Source organism: Prunus mume, linkage group LG1, assembly GCF_029339155.1.
Source record: "Prunus mume cultivar Tortuosa linkage group LG1, ASM2933915v1, whole genome shotgun sequence".
NCBI classification, from domain to species: domain Eukaryota; kingdom Viridiplantae; phylum Streptophyta; class Magnoliopsida; order Rosales; family Rosaceae; genus Prunus; species Prunus mume.
Genome location: NC_142698.1, coordinates 4,930,082 through 4,948,672, shown reverse-complemented (window position 1 = coordinate 4,948,672; position 18,591 = coordinate 4,930,082). Strand labels below are relative to the sequence as shown.

At 38.2% G+C, this 18,591-nt stretch overlaps 1 protein-coding gene and 1 pseudogene across 7 annotated transcripts; both read left to right on the top strand.

Annotated features, from left to right (window-relative positions):
* Positions 1–1,638: 1,638 nt before the first annotated feature.
* On the top strand, positions 1,639–4,107 carry LOC103331161 (thioredoxin-like protein YLS8). 7 transcript variants are annotated; one of them, XM_008233772.3, is made up of 3 exons: positions 1,639–1,825; positions 2,488–2,687; positions 3,579–4,107. In XM_008233772.3, the coding sequence occupies exons 2-3, from the start codon at positions 2,568–2,570 to the stop codon at positions 3,885–3,887; spliced, it is 429 nt and encodes a 142-aa protein (XP_008231994.1). In that variant the 5' UTR covers positions 1,639–1,825; positions 2,488–2,567; the 3' UTR covers positions 3,888–4,107. The 7 variants fall into 7 exon arrangements, with proteins under 7 accessions (XP_008231994.1, XP_088900243.1, XP_088900241.1 ...); XM_089044117.1 differs by lacking the exon at positions 1,639–1,825 and adding an exon at positions 3,332–3,420 and having other exon boundaries at positions 2,532–2,687; XM_089044115.1 differs by lacking the exon at positions 1,639–1,825 and adding an exon at positions 3,332–3,453 and having other exon boundaries at positions 2,532–2,687.
* A 1,934-nt stretch (positions 4,108–6,041) lies between these two features.
* LOC103331180 (G-type lectin S-receptor-like serine/threonine-protein kinase LECRK3) lies at positions 6,042–8,314 on the top strand (annotated as a pseudogene).
* Positions 8,315–18,591: the final 10,277 nt, after the last annotated feature.

Below are 18,591 nucleotides of genomic sequence, written 5' to 3'. Positions count from 1 at the left end.
AGTAAGGAATTTTAGAATTATAAATTTAAGATCTCAAAATCTAAGTATGATATTAGAGAAAAGGAAAAAGAGGCTAATGCCCCCAATAAAGATACCCTCCTTGAGCACAATAAAGAAAATGTACTTGAGCAAAAATCAAAAAATTCATATTTTCTTCAAGCCTTGGCTATAGAAATATATAAGTTCCTAGCAAAAGATATTAAAAGTCATATGATTAGCTTAGAGTATAAGAAAAATACTACACTCCGGCTATATATTCAAGCATTTCTCTTTAACTTGAAAAATAATCCACAGCCACGCATAAAAGTCATTACCAAAATATGCTCTCATGTTAACATTTACTTAGCTATTTAGAGCATAACCAAGATAATATCTTAGTTGCTACACTTCAATACCAAAAAGAAGTTATAAGTTATTATATCCATATCTGGAAAAGTGTTAAAGATAATATTTACCCAGATAGAGCAAGACATAGTATAATTATTTCTCATGATGAATTGCGTAGTTCTCCAGAGTCTTAAGAATGCAAATGTTCCTACTAAGCAAGACATCAAAAAATACAGAGGAGCAACATTGACAAAACAACAATTATTTAATGATCATCATCTGCACCTCCTTCACCATTCAAACTTCTTAAAGATTTTACTCTCAGACCTTAGGCAGGAGACAATATGAGACATATGGGTTCAGGATAAGCAAGATAAGAGAACAAGTTTTTTATGAACTGTACAACCCGATAGCAGAATTTAATGACAATGCATACTGGAACAGTTTGGGAAAAGAGGAATTACACAACATAAAAAACATGATGGAAGCATGAATCTCCTAACAAGCACAAACAACCATAATGAAGTCGTAGCTCCATGTGAAGACCTCATGATAGAAGAAGCATCACCAATTTCCTTTCATGTGAAGAGATCATCCCAACATCAGATGCATTATTAGTCCAAAATCTATAAAAGTAAGTCGTGCAATTGTTGGCGCTATACGAAGAAGAAGTGATCCAAGTTTTTGGAACCATATGTCAAGCAAGAAGCAAATCTCCTTTGGTGCTAGGGGTGCGCATTCAAATCGAAAAACCAAGCTGAACATGGCTAAAAAAATTGGGTTGACAAAAAACTGGACGAAGTTGACCAAAATTGTATTGGCCATTAGTTCGGTTTTGGTTTCAATTCTTGTATTGAAAAAACCAGACAGGGTGTGTATTTTTTAATAAAATATTAAAGCCCAATGCCAAATTTCTAACCCATAACTAATCTTTTCCCAAGCCCAACTCTAAATCACCCCTCTTTTTTAGACTCAATCAAACTCCTTTTGCATGAAATTGAGCCCTTTGTTATTTTTTTTTGTAGTAAATAAAAATTAAAAAATTCATGTTTAAAATCGGAAACCGAACCAGCTTATGGGCAAATTGGATCGCATTGAATCAGATAATTTTTTTCATCAAAACCAAACTAAACTGGATGAATAATGCCGATTCTGATTTCAATTTGGGTTGAGAACCGGACCATACCCACCCCCATTTGGTACTATGTGAAAAGCAGAAATAGACTTCTCAGGAAACCTAAAATATAAATAAGGGCATTTTTATCTTACTATTACAAAATACGTCTGTATATGTCATTCTTTCTGAATACAGACGTGTATATTGGGCTGAATCCAAAATGCCCCAGAAACCGCCCCGTCCTCAAGCCTGTTGCAATCCACCAAGTAGGCAAAAGGGGGATCAAGATTGGCTTGGCAAACCCATAAGTCAAGTTCTTCAAAGTGTCTTCTCTCCACACTCTATTCTCCAGGAGCTCCTACCCTACGCGTTATCCATCAGGTTCTCCTTTCCTTTCCCCTTATTCCTTATTTTGTCTTCTATTTTATTTTTATTTTTGCTTTAATTTGCATGTCTTGCGATTTTTCTCCTCTCAATCTTTCTGGATCTGCTGTTTGATTTATGTTGAATTTTCCCGATTCCTGCAAATATTATTGGAAATTTCCTCTAAAGCTGTGCAATCGATACACGTTTCTCAGAAACCAAACAGAGGATTATTCCCGGTTAAATTACCACAAAAATTAACAAAAAAAGAAAAAAAAAATCATTGAACAAAGATTGCCTGATGATGATTGATTGAAATTATTCTTTTTGCATTTTGAATTACCCTGGTGTTGTTTAGCTCCAGCTTCCCTCCAGTGGGAAAGCTTTCGAATTCCAGCTACAAGTACAATTAAACAAAAGATTAAGCAAGAAGCTTCATATAGGGATTTATGAAGGCAAAAGTTTCTTGTTGCTAAGATAGCCAGTTCTCAATTCGAGTTTGGGTCTATGCAATTTGAGCCAAGTTCTTTATTCCCATGTAGTTACAATTTTTACAATTTAAGGATACATAATTTGTCACAAGTCAAGCGTACATCTTTAATTTCGTCAAATTGATGGAACATATTTTGAACATTTTTGAGTGGCTGTCGTCATTTTAACTTTTTCAAATTGCATTGCAGATCGTTGTGCTAGAGTCTAAACGCTAGAGAGGTTGGGACTCGTGGACTGTTGGGAGAGAAGAGAAGGTTAACAAAAACCAATGTCGTATCTACTGCCTCACCTCCACTCTGGATGGGCCGTGGATCAGGCCATCCTCGCTGAGGAGGAGCGTCTTGTCATCATTCGTTTCGGCCACGACTGGGATGAGACCTGTATGCAGGTAGGTTCCAACTCCCCCTTGCAACTTTCATTAACCCCCTAAACCCCCAATTGCTCATTTGTCTTTTTCATGATTAATTCATTGACTTATTTAGAAGACATACAACAAACGAGTTATTATTCTTTAGCAAATATGTCGCTCACTTTGTTTATTCCATTCATTTATACGTATATGCATATTGTATGATTTGAAGACTTCGTATAAATCTTCCTTTGCTCTATGCTTGCAAATTGAGGTAGTTCATGTTAAGTTTTGCACCTTTTAATTTACCAGGAAGTTTGAAGTTGGAACTTTTTTAAGGGAGATTAGTTAAAAAAAAAAAAAGTTGCATAGACTAATTTGGGTTAATTTTATTAAGCAAGAAGCAGTCTTTAACTTCCATTCTAACATCAAATTTTGAAAGTCTCCAAACTGACTCCCAAGCAAGCTTAAGTATTAAGTTATTTCATAAATCTTATATCTTGGAAAGGTTTGGAGGTAGAACTCAAAATTGATCATTATATTGACTCAAGCATGAACTTGTTTGCTTTCGTTTCTCTCTATTTTTAGGGCCCGTTGGATGGGGAATAACGTTTATTTTTAATATATAATATATGTTGATTTCTGAGCACAACAATACATTCTTCGTTTGAAGCAAAGCCTAGACTCTGGAGGGAGAGAGAAGCGCTGTTCTTTTATCCCTGTTCATTGTGGTGCTTAGAAGTTTGATGGGCCATCATGGCCATGCAGAATAGTACGATTTATAATCACCTTAAATTTTGATAATGTATATGTCTCTTATCCTTCTTTCATTTTCATAACTGTTTCCATATAAATTGACTTTCTTTGTTAACCCTGATTTTGAATGCTGCTGGTTAATTTCTGGTTTGTTATCTTGTCCTGTTTATATAGATGGATGAAGTGCTAGCTGCAGTTGCTGAGACACTCAAAAACTTTGCTGTGATTTACCTTGTTGATATCACGGAGGTTCCTGATTTCAACACAATGTATGAGCTCTATGACCCATCCACTGTCATGTTCTTTTTCAGAAACAAACACATTATGATAGACCTTGGTACTGGGAACAACAACAAGATCAACTGGGCTCTCAAGGACAAGCAAGAGTTCATTGACATCGTTGAGACAGTGTACCGTGGGGCAAGGAAGGGACGCGGTCTCGTCATTGCTCCCAAGGATTACTCCACCAAGTACCGTTACTAAGCCCTGCTGACAATGTAATTCATTTCAGACAAAACCTTCTAGTTTGGATGGAGTTAATAGGTGATTTGTGGACAGAAACACAAGTACTGCACAGTTTGTTGCATGGACTAGGGAAGATAATGTCTCCAAAATATGCATGATCTAGAAGAAAACTAATGTTTTATGGCACTAATTAAAATCTCACTATTGGCGTATTCTTATAATATTTTTTTTTATATTAGTTTAGTATATTCTTTTTTTATATATTATTATATTTTTTTATATATTATTATATCCTGATCCTGCGTTTTTTTTTTTTTAATTTTATAATTTTTGATGAAGAATAGTCTCACTTATTAAATGCATGATAATCGTATACAGATCTTAAATCGGATAATTTTAGTCCCGTCAATTCAGACAATATTCAGTGTCATATTTTAACCCATGCAAGTGCAACTTTCCGTTTCAGCTTCTATGAAAGTGAGTGTTGCTTGTGTTTAATTTAATTAATAATTAGTCAAGTTTAATCCATGCAAGTGCAACTTCCGTTTTCCTTGTTATTTTCTTGGTGATATTCGAGAATCTTTTGACATCTTCAAACCTTCTTGCATTGTTTATTTGTCTTTACCGACAAGATTTCAAACGATGGTTGTGTTCTTTTCCAAAAACAAAAATAAAAAATAAAAAAAGATTTAAAAATAAATAAAAAAACCTAAGACGATGCAGTTATCGTTTCATTTGCATCTTCATAATGTCAAAACATGCGTGTGTGCTAATTGGTTGCAATTCGAGGACCCATTCTTACTTCCATAATTAATTAAACGAATGAAAATCCTACATGAAACCATGTGAGTATCATATGCAAAGGGACTTGACACCTCTACCATTAAACTTGGCAATATTGCACACGATCCGTTAACACGACACAAATTTGCACGAAATTATCAGTATTTGGATTGAGCTTACTAGGTCGGATTGAAAATGGGTGAACCCATTAACCACCCGTTAAGTAAACGGGTCGTGTCGGGTTCATTCGCGAATATTCGCTATCCACCCGTTAAGGAGAGTAGTTTTGTAATTTTGTATCACAATTCATATTTTTTTTAAAAACACCCACCTAACTCACTTTGTTTTTTATTATTCTTCTTTCTCTCACAAAATCTCTCGTCTTCACTTTATTTATTTTTTATTTTTTATTATTCTCTCTCTCTCTCTCTCAATCTCTTTTTCCTCTTCTTGTTTTCTTCTTCTTTCATGGCATGGTTTTCTTTTTCTTGATATTTCCCAAGTTTTCATCTTCTTTATTTATATTTATTTCATTCTCTCTTCTCTCTGTGTCTTTTTAGAATTCAAATTTCTTTTCTTTAAATGTAAAAGTTGAGAGCCAGTGAAGAAGTCTTCACTGTCTATCAATGTGGGTTGGGGTTTTGAAGGGTGTTTATGGTGTTTATGAGATGGATATTTGGGGGAGAGGACAGAGAGAAGGGGTTGATGGCTAAGCTCGGTGATAGTTGTTGGTTTTTTTTTTTCTTGGTTTATTCTTAACGGGTCGTGTCGGATATTCGCGAATTGTAACGGTTCGTGTTTGAGTCTAGTATTTGTCACCCGTTAACTTAACGGGTCGTGTCATGTTAACCCTTTAAGTTAACTGGTTGACATGAACACGACCCAAAACCCGTTAGCACGACCCATTTGCCAGGTCTATCTACCATGCTACAACATTTATTAATACTGAGGCTGAGACCTACAAAACAACTCTTTTAAGTGTTGGAGGGTCTTCGGTTGGTACCGTACCGATGCCTTCGATACTTAGTTTTTGCTCTCTTGCAGCCACCTCTCTTGGATGGAAATCTAATAATTTGGTAAGAGCTTAGGTGGAAATTTAATAATGTGTTTATGAATACTTGTCTTTACAATGAATGGAATTGAAGTATAATCATATATACAACTTGCAAAGAACACGCATTGGTGAGGACTTTGGGAGCTTAATTTGTGCAACTTTGAACGACTTGACTTGGTTAATTCCACAGAGAAAGAGAAGACTTTGTAAGATTCTTTAGAACCAACCACTAACCTTATACTAAAGCAATTGACATGGGAAACTTAATACTGCAACCAGTTTTCTGAAGAACTAACAGAAAAAGAAAGAAAAAAACAGGAAAGAGAACTTCTTCAATGAATTTTGCACTTTGCTTTCTTCTTGGCATTGCATTTGTTACTGCTGAAGCACAACAAATGCAGTCGAATGTAAGCCGAGGCTCTTCTTTAACACCCACCACCAACTCCTCATGGTTGTCAAGTTCTGGCCTATACGCCTTTGGATTTTACAAGCAAGGCAATGGCTATGCCGTGGGTATATTTCTTGCTGGAATGCCCCAACACACTATGGTTTGGACTGCAAATCGAGATGACCCTCCAGTCTCCAGTAATGCTACCTTGCTCTTCACAAGTGACGGGCTTATCTTGTCATCGATAGCAGGCCAAGATTGGGTGGTGAAGTCTACCCTATCTGCTTCTTCTGGTAATTTTGTGACATACAATGCCCATCAGGAAATAGTATGGCAAAGTTTTAGGCACACAACTGATACCCTTTTGCCCAGTCAACGCAGGTTCATAGAGGAAGAGCTTTTCTCTCCAAAATCAGAAACTGATCATTCAACTGGCATTTTCTGTCTCAAAATGCAAGATGATGGAAACCTTTTCTCTCAAAATGCTTACTATTCATCTGGTACAGCTAAGACAGGAAACAATGTGACACTAAATTTTGATGCTGATGGCCATCTCTACTTACTCAACAATACCGGTTCAAATATTCGTTATACAACAGGTGGAAATCTTCCTACTGATCAAGGCACATCTTATCTTATGAGAATTGATGCAGATGGTATTCTTCGGTTGTATTCAAATAATTTAAAGCAGGGGAGCTGGTCAATTAAATGGGAATCTTCCAACGATAAGTGTGACCCTTTCGGCTTATGTGGATTAAATAGTTATTGTATGTCAATTGATCTTGAAGCTGAGAGCAGATGTCTTCCAGGATTTGAATCTGCCAGCCAGAGAAATGATCAGACTTCGGGCTGTGCAAGGAACTTAGTTGCAGATTTTTGCAAAGACAAGAATGAAAATTTCACGTACACCGTGCAAGAACTGCCCAGCAGAGTGTGGGAAAATGTTCCATATCTGGTTTTGACATTAGAAGACAAAGAGGCTTGCAAACAAGCCTGTTTGGAGGATTGTAACTGTGAAGCCGCTCTTTTCAACGATGGGAGCTGCCTAAAGCAGAGGCTTCCTTTGAGATATGGAAGAAGGCAGATGACTACTTCAAACATAGCTCTCATCAAGGGAGGTATATCTACAACTGCACCGAAGATAGATACAATTTCTTAAAAAAGAAGCAAGAATAATAGTAGAACCGACATCTTGATAATTAGTTTCTCTCTTACTGCTTTTGGATATGTTTTGTTGGTGATTTCTGTAATTCTGTTCTGCACACATAATGCATGGGCAGATAAAAGAATGAGTACTCCCAATGGTGACTCTGAATTGAATGAGGATGTCGGTCCACGCCCATATGCTTACGAAGAGTTAGAGAAGATTACTAGCAATTTCAGTGAAGAGGTTGGTAGAGAAGCATCAGGAACAATTTATAAAGGGGTGATTGTAAGCAGCCAAAAGCCGGTGGCTGTAAAAATATTAGAAAAAGTAGCAGCTGAAGGTGAGAAAGAATTTCAGACTGAGATGAAAGTTATTGGGGGAACTCATCACAAGAACTTAGTCCACTTACTTGGATATTGCCTTGATGGACCAAAAAAACTGTTGGTATACGAGTACATGAGCAACGGCTCGCTTGCAGATGTACTTTTCACACCAGAAAGGCAACCAGTTTGGGAAGCAAGAATGGGAATGGCTCGCAACATAGCAAGGATGTTTCTTTGAAGAGTGTGATACACAGATCATTCACTGTGACATAAAGCCTCAAGGCATACTAATGGATGAGTACATGTGCCCGAAAATCTCCGACTTTGGTTTGGCAAACCTGCTTAAGGCAAACCAAACGAGAACAATACTGGAATCAGAGGAACCAAGGGGTATGTTGCACCAGAGTGGCATAGGAAAATGCCGATAACAGTTAAAGCGGATGTTTATAGCTTTGGAATTGTGCTTTTGGAGATCATATGTTGTCGCAGGAATGTGGACTGGAATCTTCCTGAGGAGGAAGCTATTTTGGATGAATTGGCCTACAACTATTTTGAGAGGGGTAAACTTGGGAAATTAGTGGCTGATGAAGAGATAGAAGGCAATTTGAAAGGATGATTAAAGTGGGGCTTTGGTGCATCCAGGATGAACCATCGTTGTGTCCTTCTATGAAGAAGGTTCTACTTATGTTGGAAGGAACTGTGGACATCCCAATTCCTCCCAGCCCCAATTCTTTTCTCAGTAGCATCTAAATTCAGCCTTACATTTGGTTTATGTAATAAACTAATTAATTAGTTATATTACTTTATGTAGTGAAGTTCTTTGCATTCTTCAATGTTTGTATGCCCCTATTTCCTTATGATGTGTATGCTGCTTTCATTTCTATGCACTAGTACTCTATCATGTACAGAATGGTAAGGTTATGAGAGCATTGTTTGTACCAATTATCTCTGGGGAGAATATTCGTGAAAGATCCTCTTCATACGTGATCCTTTTCTTCCTCGATCCCTGCAAAATAGATGGGGTCAATAGAGCACATCCGGGGGTTGTTGGCGAAAAGCCCTTTGATGCCTAAGTCAGTTAAATGGTCTTATGAAGTTGCAGCTTTAACTGAAAGGATAAAGCTGTCTCTTCAGGAAGAGAGATAGAGGGGCGGCCGGAGCTATGAGAAAGGGAGAGAGAGAGTTTTCCCTAGGGTTTTTGGAATTACCTCATGTGTGGTATGATGTCATCTTTATATAAAGACTCCTTCTTTGGTAGGGTTTGTAGAGAATAATTCCCAAATGAAAGGGAATTATCATTTTCCTTAAATGAGATGACATGATAATATCAAGGAAATATAGTGGGAATCAGATCCTTGATTTAGGGAGATATTTCTATCTGAAATCAAGGATAATTGAAGAATTAAATAGGATTTAATTAGCACAATTATTTGACCTAATAAATATTCATTTATCCACTGTCACTTTGATTGGTTGCCAAAATTCATGTTCCCAAAAATGCCCCCAAAAAAAAAACTTCCGCATGGCGCTAGTAGGGCATGTAGGAGATGTGAAATACTTGTTGGGCTTTTACACTCCCAATTGCAGATGGGCTCCTTTCGAAAGTTGGACTCCTAACTCGAGGAGGTTTTTGAGATTCCTTCTTGATCAAGGATGCCCAACTATTATAAATACTTGGCTCCTCCTCATGACTCTTCATCTTGCAATTTCATCTTCCTCTACTTTCTGACTTGCTATGAAGAGAAGGATTTTGGAGGAGACAATTGCGTGTTGAGGAGAGAACCTAGCATATTCGCCAAGGTAGGTTACGGTTTTTATTTATTTATTTTTTGTTTTCTTCTCGAAGAGGACCAGCTGGTCGGTTCGGGTGAACTGTGATTAGTCGTCTGGTTGTTGCAAGGACTGCAACGGTTGTAGGAGGCGGCGGTTGCCACTGCTGGCTGCTTTTTTTATAATTATTTTTTATTTGTCCCTATGCTGCGGCTTGGTGGCATGAGTTGCATCTTGGGAGCCCAGTCCAGGTTGTGTTTGGGGCTTGAGCCATGTTGGCGGCTCAAGTCGCGTGGGTCTTTTTTTGTTGTCTTGAGCTAGGTTTTTTCCATTGCGCTTTGACTTGTAAGTTTTGGTTTAAGATTTTGACCTACTCCCTCACTTTTGCAATTGCTCAACTACCATGTCGTCTGAAGAGGGAAGTCGATAATCTAGCTCACAAGCTCCTTTGTATTTGTGGGGTGGTTCTCATGTTCACAAGAAAAGGTTCATAGCCAATTTGCATCAGGTCATGGATGAAGCACAATTCAAAAAGTGGTGATCCCAGTTTTCTTCTGCCATACCTGACGATGTGCATGTGAGGATGATGGAGCCTTCGACCGAGTTCGTACGAAGTTCGTTCTATAAATAGAGTGGATGGTGTATTGCAAATTTTTGGCGATTGGATTTTACTCAAAACTCACCGAATGACTCCTCCCACAACAATATAATGTTGCCCAAGTTTTGGGCTCAATCTGATCTCGATTGAACTAAGAAATTGGACAATTCAAGTTAGTATAAATTTCGTTCCGTAAAAGGAGTGGTTGGTGTATTGCATGGGTTTAGCAATTGGATTTCACTCAAAATACTCCAATTCACTCCTCCCATCATATTATAACATTGCCCAAGTTTTGGGCTCAATCCGATCTCGATTGAACAAAGAAATTGGACAATTCAAGTTCGTACGAAGTTCATTCCGTAAATGGAGTGGTTGGGGTATTGCATAGTTTTAGCGATTGGATTTCACACAAAACTCACCAAATGACTCCTCTCACCATATTATAATGTTGTCCAAGTTTTGGACTCAATCCGATCTCGATTAAACCAAGAAATTGGACAATTCAAGTTCGTACAAATTTCGTTCCGTAAAAGGAGTGGTTGGTGTATTGCATAGGTATAGCATTGGATTTCACTCAACACACACCAAATGACTCCTCCAACCATATTATGATGTTGCCCATGTTTTCGGCTTAATCCGATATCCATTGGCCAAAGAAATTGGATAGTTCAAGTTCGTACGAAGTTCGTTCCGTAAGTGGCGCGGTTGGTGCATTGCATAGGTTTAGCAATTGAATTTCACTCAAAACTCACCAAATGACGTCTCCCACCATATTATGATGTGGACCAAGTTTTGGGTTCAATCCGATATCGATTGAACAAAGAAATTGGACAATTCAAGTTCGTAAGAAATTCTTTCCGTAAATGGAATGGTTGGGTATTGCATAGTTTTACCGATTAGATTTCACTCAAAACTCACCAAATGACTCCTCCCACCATGTTACGATAGTGACCAAGTTTTGGGCTCAATCCGATATTGATTGGCCAACGAAATTGGACACTTCAAATTCGTACGAAGTTTGTTCTGTAAATGGAGTGGTTGGTGTGTTGCATAGTTTTAGCAATTGGATTTCACTAAAAACACACCAACTCAGTACTCCCACCATATTATGATGTTGCCTACGTTTTGGGCTCAATCCGACGTCGATTGGCCAAAGAATTTGGACAATTCAAGGTTGTACACAATTCGTTCCATAAATGGGGTGGTTGGTGTATTGCATAGTTTTAGCAATTGGATTTCATTCAAAACTCACAAAATGACTCCTTCCACCATATTATGATGTTGACCAAGTTTTGGTCTCAATCCAATATAGACTGAACCAAGAAATTTGACAATCTAGTTCATACGAAACTCATTCAGTAAATGGAGTGGTTGGTGTGTTGCATCGTTTTAGAGATTGGATTTCACTCAAAACTCACCAATGACTCCTCCCACCATATTATGATGTTGACCAAGTTTTGGACTCAATCCGATATCGATTGGCTAATGAAATTTGACACATCAAGTTCGAACGAAGTTCGTTCCGTAAATGGATTGCTTGGGGTATTGCATGCCTGTAGCTATTGGGTTTCACTTAAAACTCACCAATTGACTCATCCCACCATATTATGATGTTGACCAAGTTTTGGGCTCAATCCGATATCGATTGGCCAATGAAATTGGACACTTCAAGTTCATACGATGTTCGTTCCGTAAATGGATTGGTTGGTGTATTGCATAGTTTTAGCAATTTTATTTCACTCAAAACCCACTGAATGACTCCTCCCACCATATTATGATGTTGACCAAGTTTGGAGCTCAATCCGATATCGATTGGCTAATGAAATTGGACACTTCAAGTTCGTACGAAGTTCGTTCCGTAAATGGATTGGTTGTTGTGTTGTAATTTTAGTGATTGCATTTCACTCAAAACACACCAATTCACTCCTCCAATCATATTACGACGTTGCCCATGTTTGGGCCCAATCCATACCGATTGGCCAAAGAAATTGACAATTCAAGTTCGTACGAAGTTCGCTCCTTAAATGGAGTGGTCGGTGTGTTGCATAGTTTTAGCGATTGGATTTCACTCAAAACACACCATTCTCTCCTCCCACTGTATTCTAATGTTGCCCATGTTTTGGGCTCAATCCAACATCGATTAGCCAAAGAAATTGGACAATTTAAGTTCGTACGAAGTTCGTTCCGTAAATGGAGTGGTAGGTGTATTGCATAGTTTGGCGATTGGATTTCACTCAAAACTCACCAAATGACTTCTCCCACCATATTATGATGTTGACCAAGTCTTGGGCTCAATCCGATCTCTATTGAACCAAGAAATTGGACAATTCAAGTTCATACGAATTTCGTTTTGTAAAAGGAGTGGTTGGTGTATTGCATAGGTTTAGGAATTGGATTTCACTCAAAACACTCCAATTCACTCCTCCCACATTTTTATGACATTACCCAAGTTTTGGGCACAATGTGATCTCGATTGAACAAAGAAATTGGACAATTCAAGTTCGTACAAAGTTCGTTCCGTAAATGGAGTGGTAGGTGTATTGCATAGTTTGGCGATTAGATTTCACTCAAAACTCACCAAATGACTCCTCCCACCATATTATGATGTTGACCAAGCTTTGGGCTCAATCCGATCACGATTGAACCAAGAAATTGGACAATTCAAGTTCGTATGAATTTCGTTCTGTAAAAGGAGTGGTTGGCGTATTGGATAGGTTTAGCAATTGGATTTCACTCAAAACACTCCAATTTATTCCCACCATATTATGACATTGCCCAAGTTTTGGGCTTAATCCGATATCAATTGGCCATTCAAGTTCGTACAAAGTACATTCTACAAATAGAATGGGTGGGATATGGCATAGTTTTAGCGATTGGATTTCACTCAAAACTCACCAAATGACTCCCCGCACAATATTACGATGGTGACCAAGTTTTGGGCTCAATCCTATATCGATTGGCCAATGAAATTCGACACTTCAAGTTCATTCAAAGTTTGTTGCGTAAATGGATTGGTTGGTATATTGCATCGTTTTAGCGATTGGATGTCACTCAAAACACAACAATTCACTCCCCCCACCAGGTCAGGACGTTACCCATGTTTTCGGTTCAATCCGGTATCAATTCGCCAAAGAAATTGGACAAAGTGCATTTTGTAAATGGAGTGGTTGGTGTAATGCATAGTTTTGGCAATTGGATTTCACAGAAAACTCACTGAATGACTGCGCCCACCATATTATAATCTTGCCTAAGTTTTGGGCTCAATCCGATCTCGATTGAACCAAGAAATTGGACAATTGAAGTTCGTACGAATTTCGTTCCGTAAAAGGAGTGGTTGCTGTATTGCATAGGTGTAGCGAATGGATTTCACTCAAAACACACCAAATGACTCCTCCAACCATATTATGTTATTGCCCATGTTTTGGGATTAATCCGATATAGATTGGCCAAAGAAATTGGACAGTTCAAGTTAGTAAAAAGTTAGTTCCGTAAATGGAGTGGTTGGTGCATTGCATAGGTTTTGCGATTGAATTTCAGTCAAAACACACCACATGACTTCACCTACCCCATTATGATGTTGACCAAGTTTTGAGCTCAATCCGATATCGATTGAACCAAGAAATTGGATACTTTAAGTTCGTACGAAGTTCGTTCCGTAAATAGGATTGGTTGGTGAATTGCATAGTGTTAGCAATTGGATTTTACTCAAAACTCACTGAATGACTCCTCCCACCATATTATGATGTTGACCAAGTTTTGGGCTCAATCCGATATTGATTGGCTAATGAAATTGGACATTTCAAGTTCATACGAAGTTCATTCCGTAAATGGAGTGGTTGGTGTATTGCATAGTTTTAACAATTGGATTTCACTCAGAACACACCAAATGACTCCTCCGAACATATTATGATTTTGACCAAGTTTTGGGCTCAATCCGATATCAATTGGCTAATGAAATTGGACACTTCAAATTCGAACGAAGTTTGTTTTATAAATCTTCGTGTGTTGCATATTTTTAGCAATTGGATTTCACTCAAAACACACCAATTCGGTTCTCCCACCAGATTATCACTTTGCCTATGTTTAGAACCAAGAAATTAGGACAATTCAAGTTCGTATGAAGTTCGTTCTGTAAATGGAGTCGTTGGGGTATTGTATCGTTTTAGCGATTGAATTTCACTCAAAACTCATCAAATGACTCCTTCCACCATATTATGATTTTGACCAAGTTTTGGGCTCAATCCGATATCGATTAAGCCAAGAAATTAGACAATTCAATTTCGTACAAAGTTCGTTCCATAAACGGAGTGGTTGGTGTATTGCATCGTTTAGCGATTGGATTCACTTAAAACTCACCAAATGACTCATCCCACCATATTATGATATTCACCAAGTTTTGGGCTCAATCTGATATCGATTGGCCAAAGAAAATGGACACTTCAAGTTCGTACGAAGTTCGTTTCGTAAATGGATTGGTTTGCGTATTGCATAGTTTTAGCAATTGGATTTCACTCAAAACACACCAATTCACTCCTCCCACAATATTGCCCATATTTTGGGATCAAGCCGATATCAGTTGAACAAAGAAATTGGACAATTCAAGTTCGTACGAAGTTCGTTCCGTAAATGCATTGGTTGGTACGTTGCATAGTTTTAGAAATTGAATTTCACTCAAAACTCACCAAATGACTCCTCCCACCATGTTTTGACGTTGGCCAAGTTTTGTGCTCATTCAATATCGATTGAACCAAGAAATTCGAACAATTAAAGTTCGTACGAAGTTCGTTCTGTAAATGGAGTGGTTGGAGTATTGTGTAGTTTTGGCGATTGGATATCACTCAAAACTCACCGAATGACTCCTCCCACCATATTATAAGTATGCCCAAGTTTTGGGCTCAATCCGATATCATTTGGCTAAAGAAAGTAGACAATTCAGGTTCGTACAAAGTTCGTTCCGTAAATGGAGTGGTTGGTGTATTGCGTAGTTTTAGCGTTTGGATTTCGCCCAAAACTCACCAAATGACTCCACCCACCATATAATGATGCTAACTACTTTTGGGCTCAATGCGATATTGATTGGCTAATGAAATTGAACACTTCAAGTTTGTACGAAGTTCGTTTCGTAAATGGAGTGGTTGGTGTATGACATAGTTTTGTGGATTGGATTTCACGTAAAACTCACCGAATGATTCCTCCCACCATGTTATAATGTTGCCCAAGTTTTGGGCTCAATCCGATCTCGATTGAACCAAGGAATTGGACAATTCAAGTTCGTACGAAGTTCGTTCCGTAAATGGAGTGGTTGGTGTATTGCATCGGTTTAGATATTGGATTTCACTCAAAACACACCAATGCACTCCTCGCACCATATTACGATGTTGCCCATGTTTTGGGCATAATCCGATATGGATTGGCCAAAGAAATTGGACAATTCAAGTTCGTACGAAGTTCGTTCCGTAAATGGAGTAGTTGGTGTATTGCATAGTTTTAGCGATTGGATTTCACTCAAAACACACCAATTCACTCCTCCCACCATATTACGATTCTGACCAAGTTTTGGGCTCAATCCGATATCGATTGAACTGAGAAATTGGACAATCCAAGTTCGTACGAAGTTCGTTCTGTAAATGGATTGGTTGGTGTATTGCATAGTTTTGGAAGTTGGATTTCACTCAAAACTTACCGAATGACTCCTCCCATCATATTATAATGTTTCCCTCATATTGGGCTCCACCCGATCTCGATTGAACCAAAAAATTAGACAATTCTAGTTTGTACGAAGTTCGTTCCGTAAAAGGAGTGGTTGGTGTATTGCGTAATTTTGGCACTTGGATTTTACTCAAAACTCACCAAATTACTCCTCCCACCATATTATGATGTTGACCAAGTCGTTGGCACAATCCGATATCGATTGCACCAAGATATTGGACAATTCAAGTTCGTACGAAGTTCGTTTCGTAAATGGAGTAGTTGATGTATTGCATAGTTTTAGCCATTGGATTTCACTCAAAATTCACCAAATGACTCCTCCCACCATATTATCATGTTGACCAAGTTTTGGACTCAATCCGATATCGATTGGCGATGAAATAGGACACTTCAAGTTCGTACAAAGTTCGTTCCGTAAATGGATTGGTCGGTGTATTGCATAGTTTTAGTGATTGCATTTCACTCAAAACACACCAATTCACTCCTCCCACCATATTACGACGTTACCCATGTGTTGGGCTCAATTCGATCTCGATCGAACCAAGAAATTGGACAATTCAAGTTCGTACGAAGTTCGTGCCGTTAAAGGAGTGGTTGGTGTATTAAATAGTTTTAGCGATTGGATTTCACTCATAACTCAACGAAGGACTCCTCCCACCATATTATAATGTTGCCCAAGTTTTGGGCTCAATCCGAATTAGATTGAACCAGGAAATTGGACAATTCAAGTTCATACGAAGTTCGTTCTGTAAATGGATTGGTTGGTGTATTGCATAGTTTTAGAGATTGCATTTCATTCAAAACACACCAATTCACTCCTCCCATCACATTACGACGTTTCCATGTTTTGGGTTTAATCCGATATCGATTCGCCAAAGAAATTGGACAATTTAGTCAAAACTCACCAAATGACTCCTCCCACTATATTATGATGTTGACTAAGTTTTGGTCTCAATCCGATATCAATTGGCTAATGAAATTGGACAATTCACGTTTGTACGAAGTTTGTTTCGTAAATCGATTAGTCGGTGTATTGCATAGGTTTATCGATTGCATTTCACTCAAAGCACACCAATTCACTACTCCCATCACATGACAATGTTTCCCAAGTTTTGGGCTCAATCCGATATTGATTGGCCAAAGAAATTGGACAATTCAAGTTCTTACGAAGTTCATTCCGCAAGTGGAGTCGTTGGTGTATTACATAGTTTTAGCGATTGGACTTCACTCACAACTCATCAAATGACTCCTCTCACCATATTATAATGTGGCCCAAGTTCTAGGCTCAATCCGAACTAGATTGAACCAGGAAATTGGACAGTTCAAGTTCATATGAAGCTCGTTCCTTAAATGGAGTGGTTGGTGTATTGCATAGTTTTTACAATTGCATTTCACTCAAAACACACCAATTCACTCCTCCCATCATATTAAGAAGTTGCCCACGTTTTGGGCTCAATCCGAGATCGATTGGCCAAATCAATTGGACAATTCATATTCGTACGTAGTTCTTTCCACAAATGGAGTGGTTGGTTGGTTAAATAGTTTTAGCGATTGGATTTCACTCCAAACTCAGCAAATGACACCTTCCAACATATTATAATGTTGCCCAAGTTTTGGTCTAAATCCGATATCAATTGGCCAATGAAATTGGATAATTCAAGTTTGTACAAAGTTCGTTCCATAAATGGAGCGGTTGGTGTATTTCATAGTTTTAGCAATTGGATTTCACTCAAAATTCACCAAATAATTCCTCCCACCATATTATGATGTTGAACAAGTTTTGGTCTCAATCCGATATCGATTGGCCAATGAAGTTGGACAATTCAAGTTCATACGAAGTTTGTTCCGTAAATTGATTGATTGGTGTATTGCATAGATTTAGTGATTGCATTTTACTCAACACACACCAATTCAACCCTCCCTTCACATTCCGATGTTTCCCTTGTTTTGGGCTCAATCCGATATCGATTAGAGAAAGAAATTGGACAATTCAAGTTCGTATGAAGTTCGTTCCGCGAATGGAGTGATTGGTGTATTAAATAGTTTTGGTGATTACATTTCACTCAAAACTCACCAAATGACTCCTCCCACCATATGATGATGTTGACCAAGTTTTTATCTCAATCCGATATCAATTGGCCAAAGAAATTGGACAATTCAAGTTCGTACGAATTCGTCCAGTAAATGGAATGGTTGATGTATTGCATAGTTTTAGAGATCGGATTTCACTCAAAACTCACCAAATGGCTCTTCCCGCCATATTATGTTGTTGACCAAGTTTTGGTCCCAATCTGATATCGATTGGCCAATGAAATTGGACACTTCAAGCTCGAATGCAGTTCGTTCCGTAAATAGATTGGTTGGGGTATTGCATGGTTGTAGCTATTGGATTTCACTCAAAACTCACCAAATGACTCATCCCACCGTATTATGATGTTGACCAAGTTTTGGGCTCAATCCGATATCGATTGGCCAATGAAATTGGACACTTCAAGTTCATACAAAGTTCATTCCGTATATGGATTGGTTGGTATATTGCATAGTTTTAGCAATTGGATTTCGTTCAAAACTCACCAAAATATTCCTCCCACCATATTATGTTGTTGACCAAGTTTTGGTCTCAATCCGATATCGAATGGCCAATGAAATTGGACAATTCAAGTTCGTTCGCAGTTCGTTCTATAAATGGAGTGGTTGGTGTATTGCAAAGTTTTGGAGATTGGATTTCACTCAAAACTCACCAAATGACTCCTGGCACCATATTATGACGTTGACCAAGTTTTGGTCTCAATCCAATTTCAATTGGTCAAAGAAATTGGACAATTGAAGTTCGTACGAAGTTCGTTCCGTAAATGGAGTGCTTGGCGTATTGCATTATTTTAGCGATTAGATTTCACTCAAAGCTCACCAATTCACCCCTCCCACCATATTATGATGTTGCCCATGTTTT

What these genes read in the sequence shown, in the direction of transcription:
- LOC103331161 (XM_008233772.3), top strand. Translation starts at nt 2,568, where the DNA reads ATGTCGTATCTACTGCCTCACCTCCACTCTGGATGGGCCGTGGATCAG. An exon ending in GGGATGAGACCTGTATGCAG is followed by an intron (nt 2,688 to 3,578) that starts GTAGGTTCCAAC and finishes CTGTTTATATAG; the next exon opens with ATGGATGAAGTGCTAGCTGC.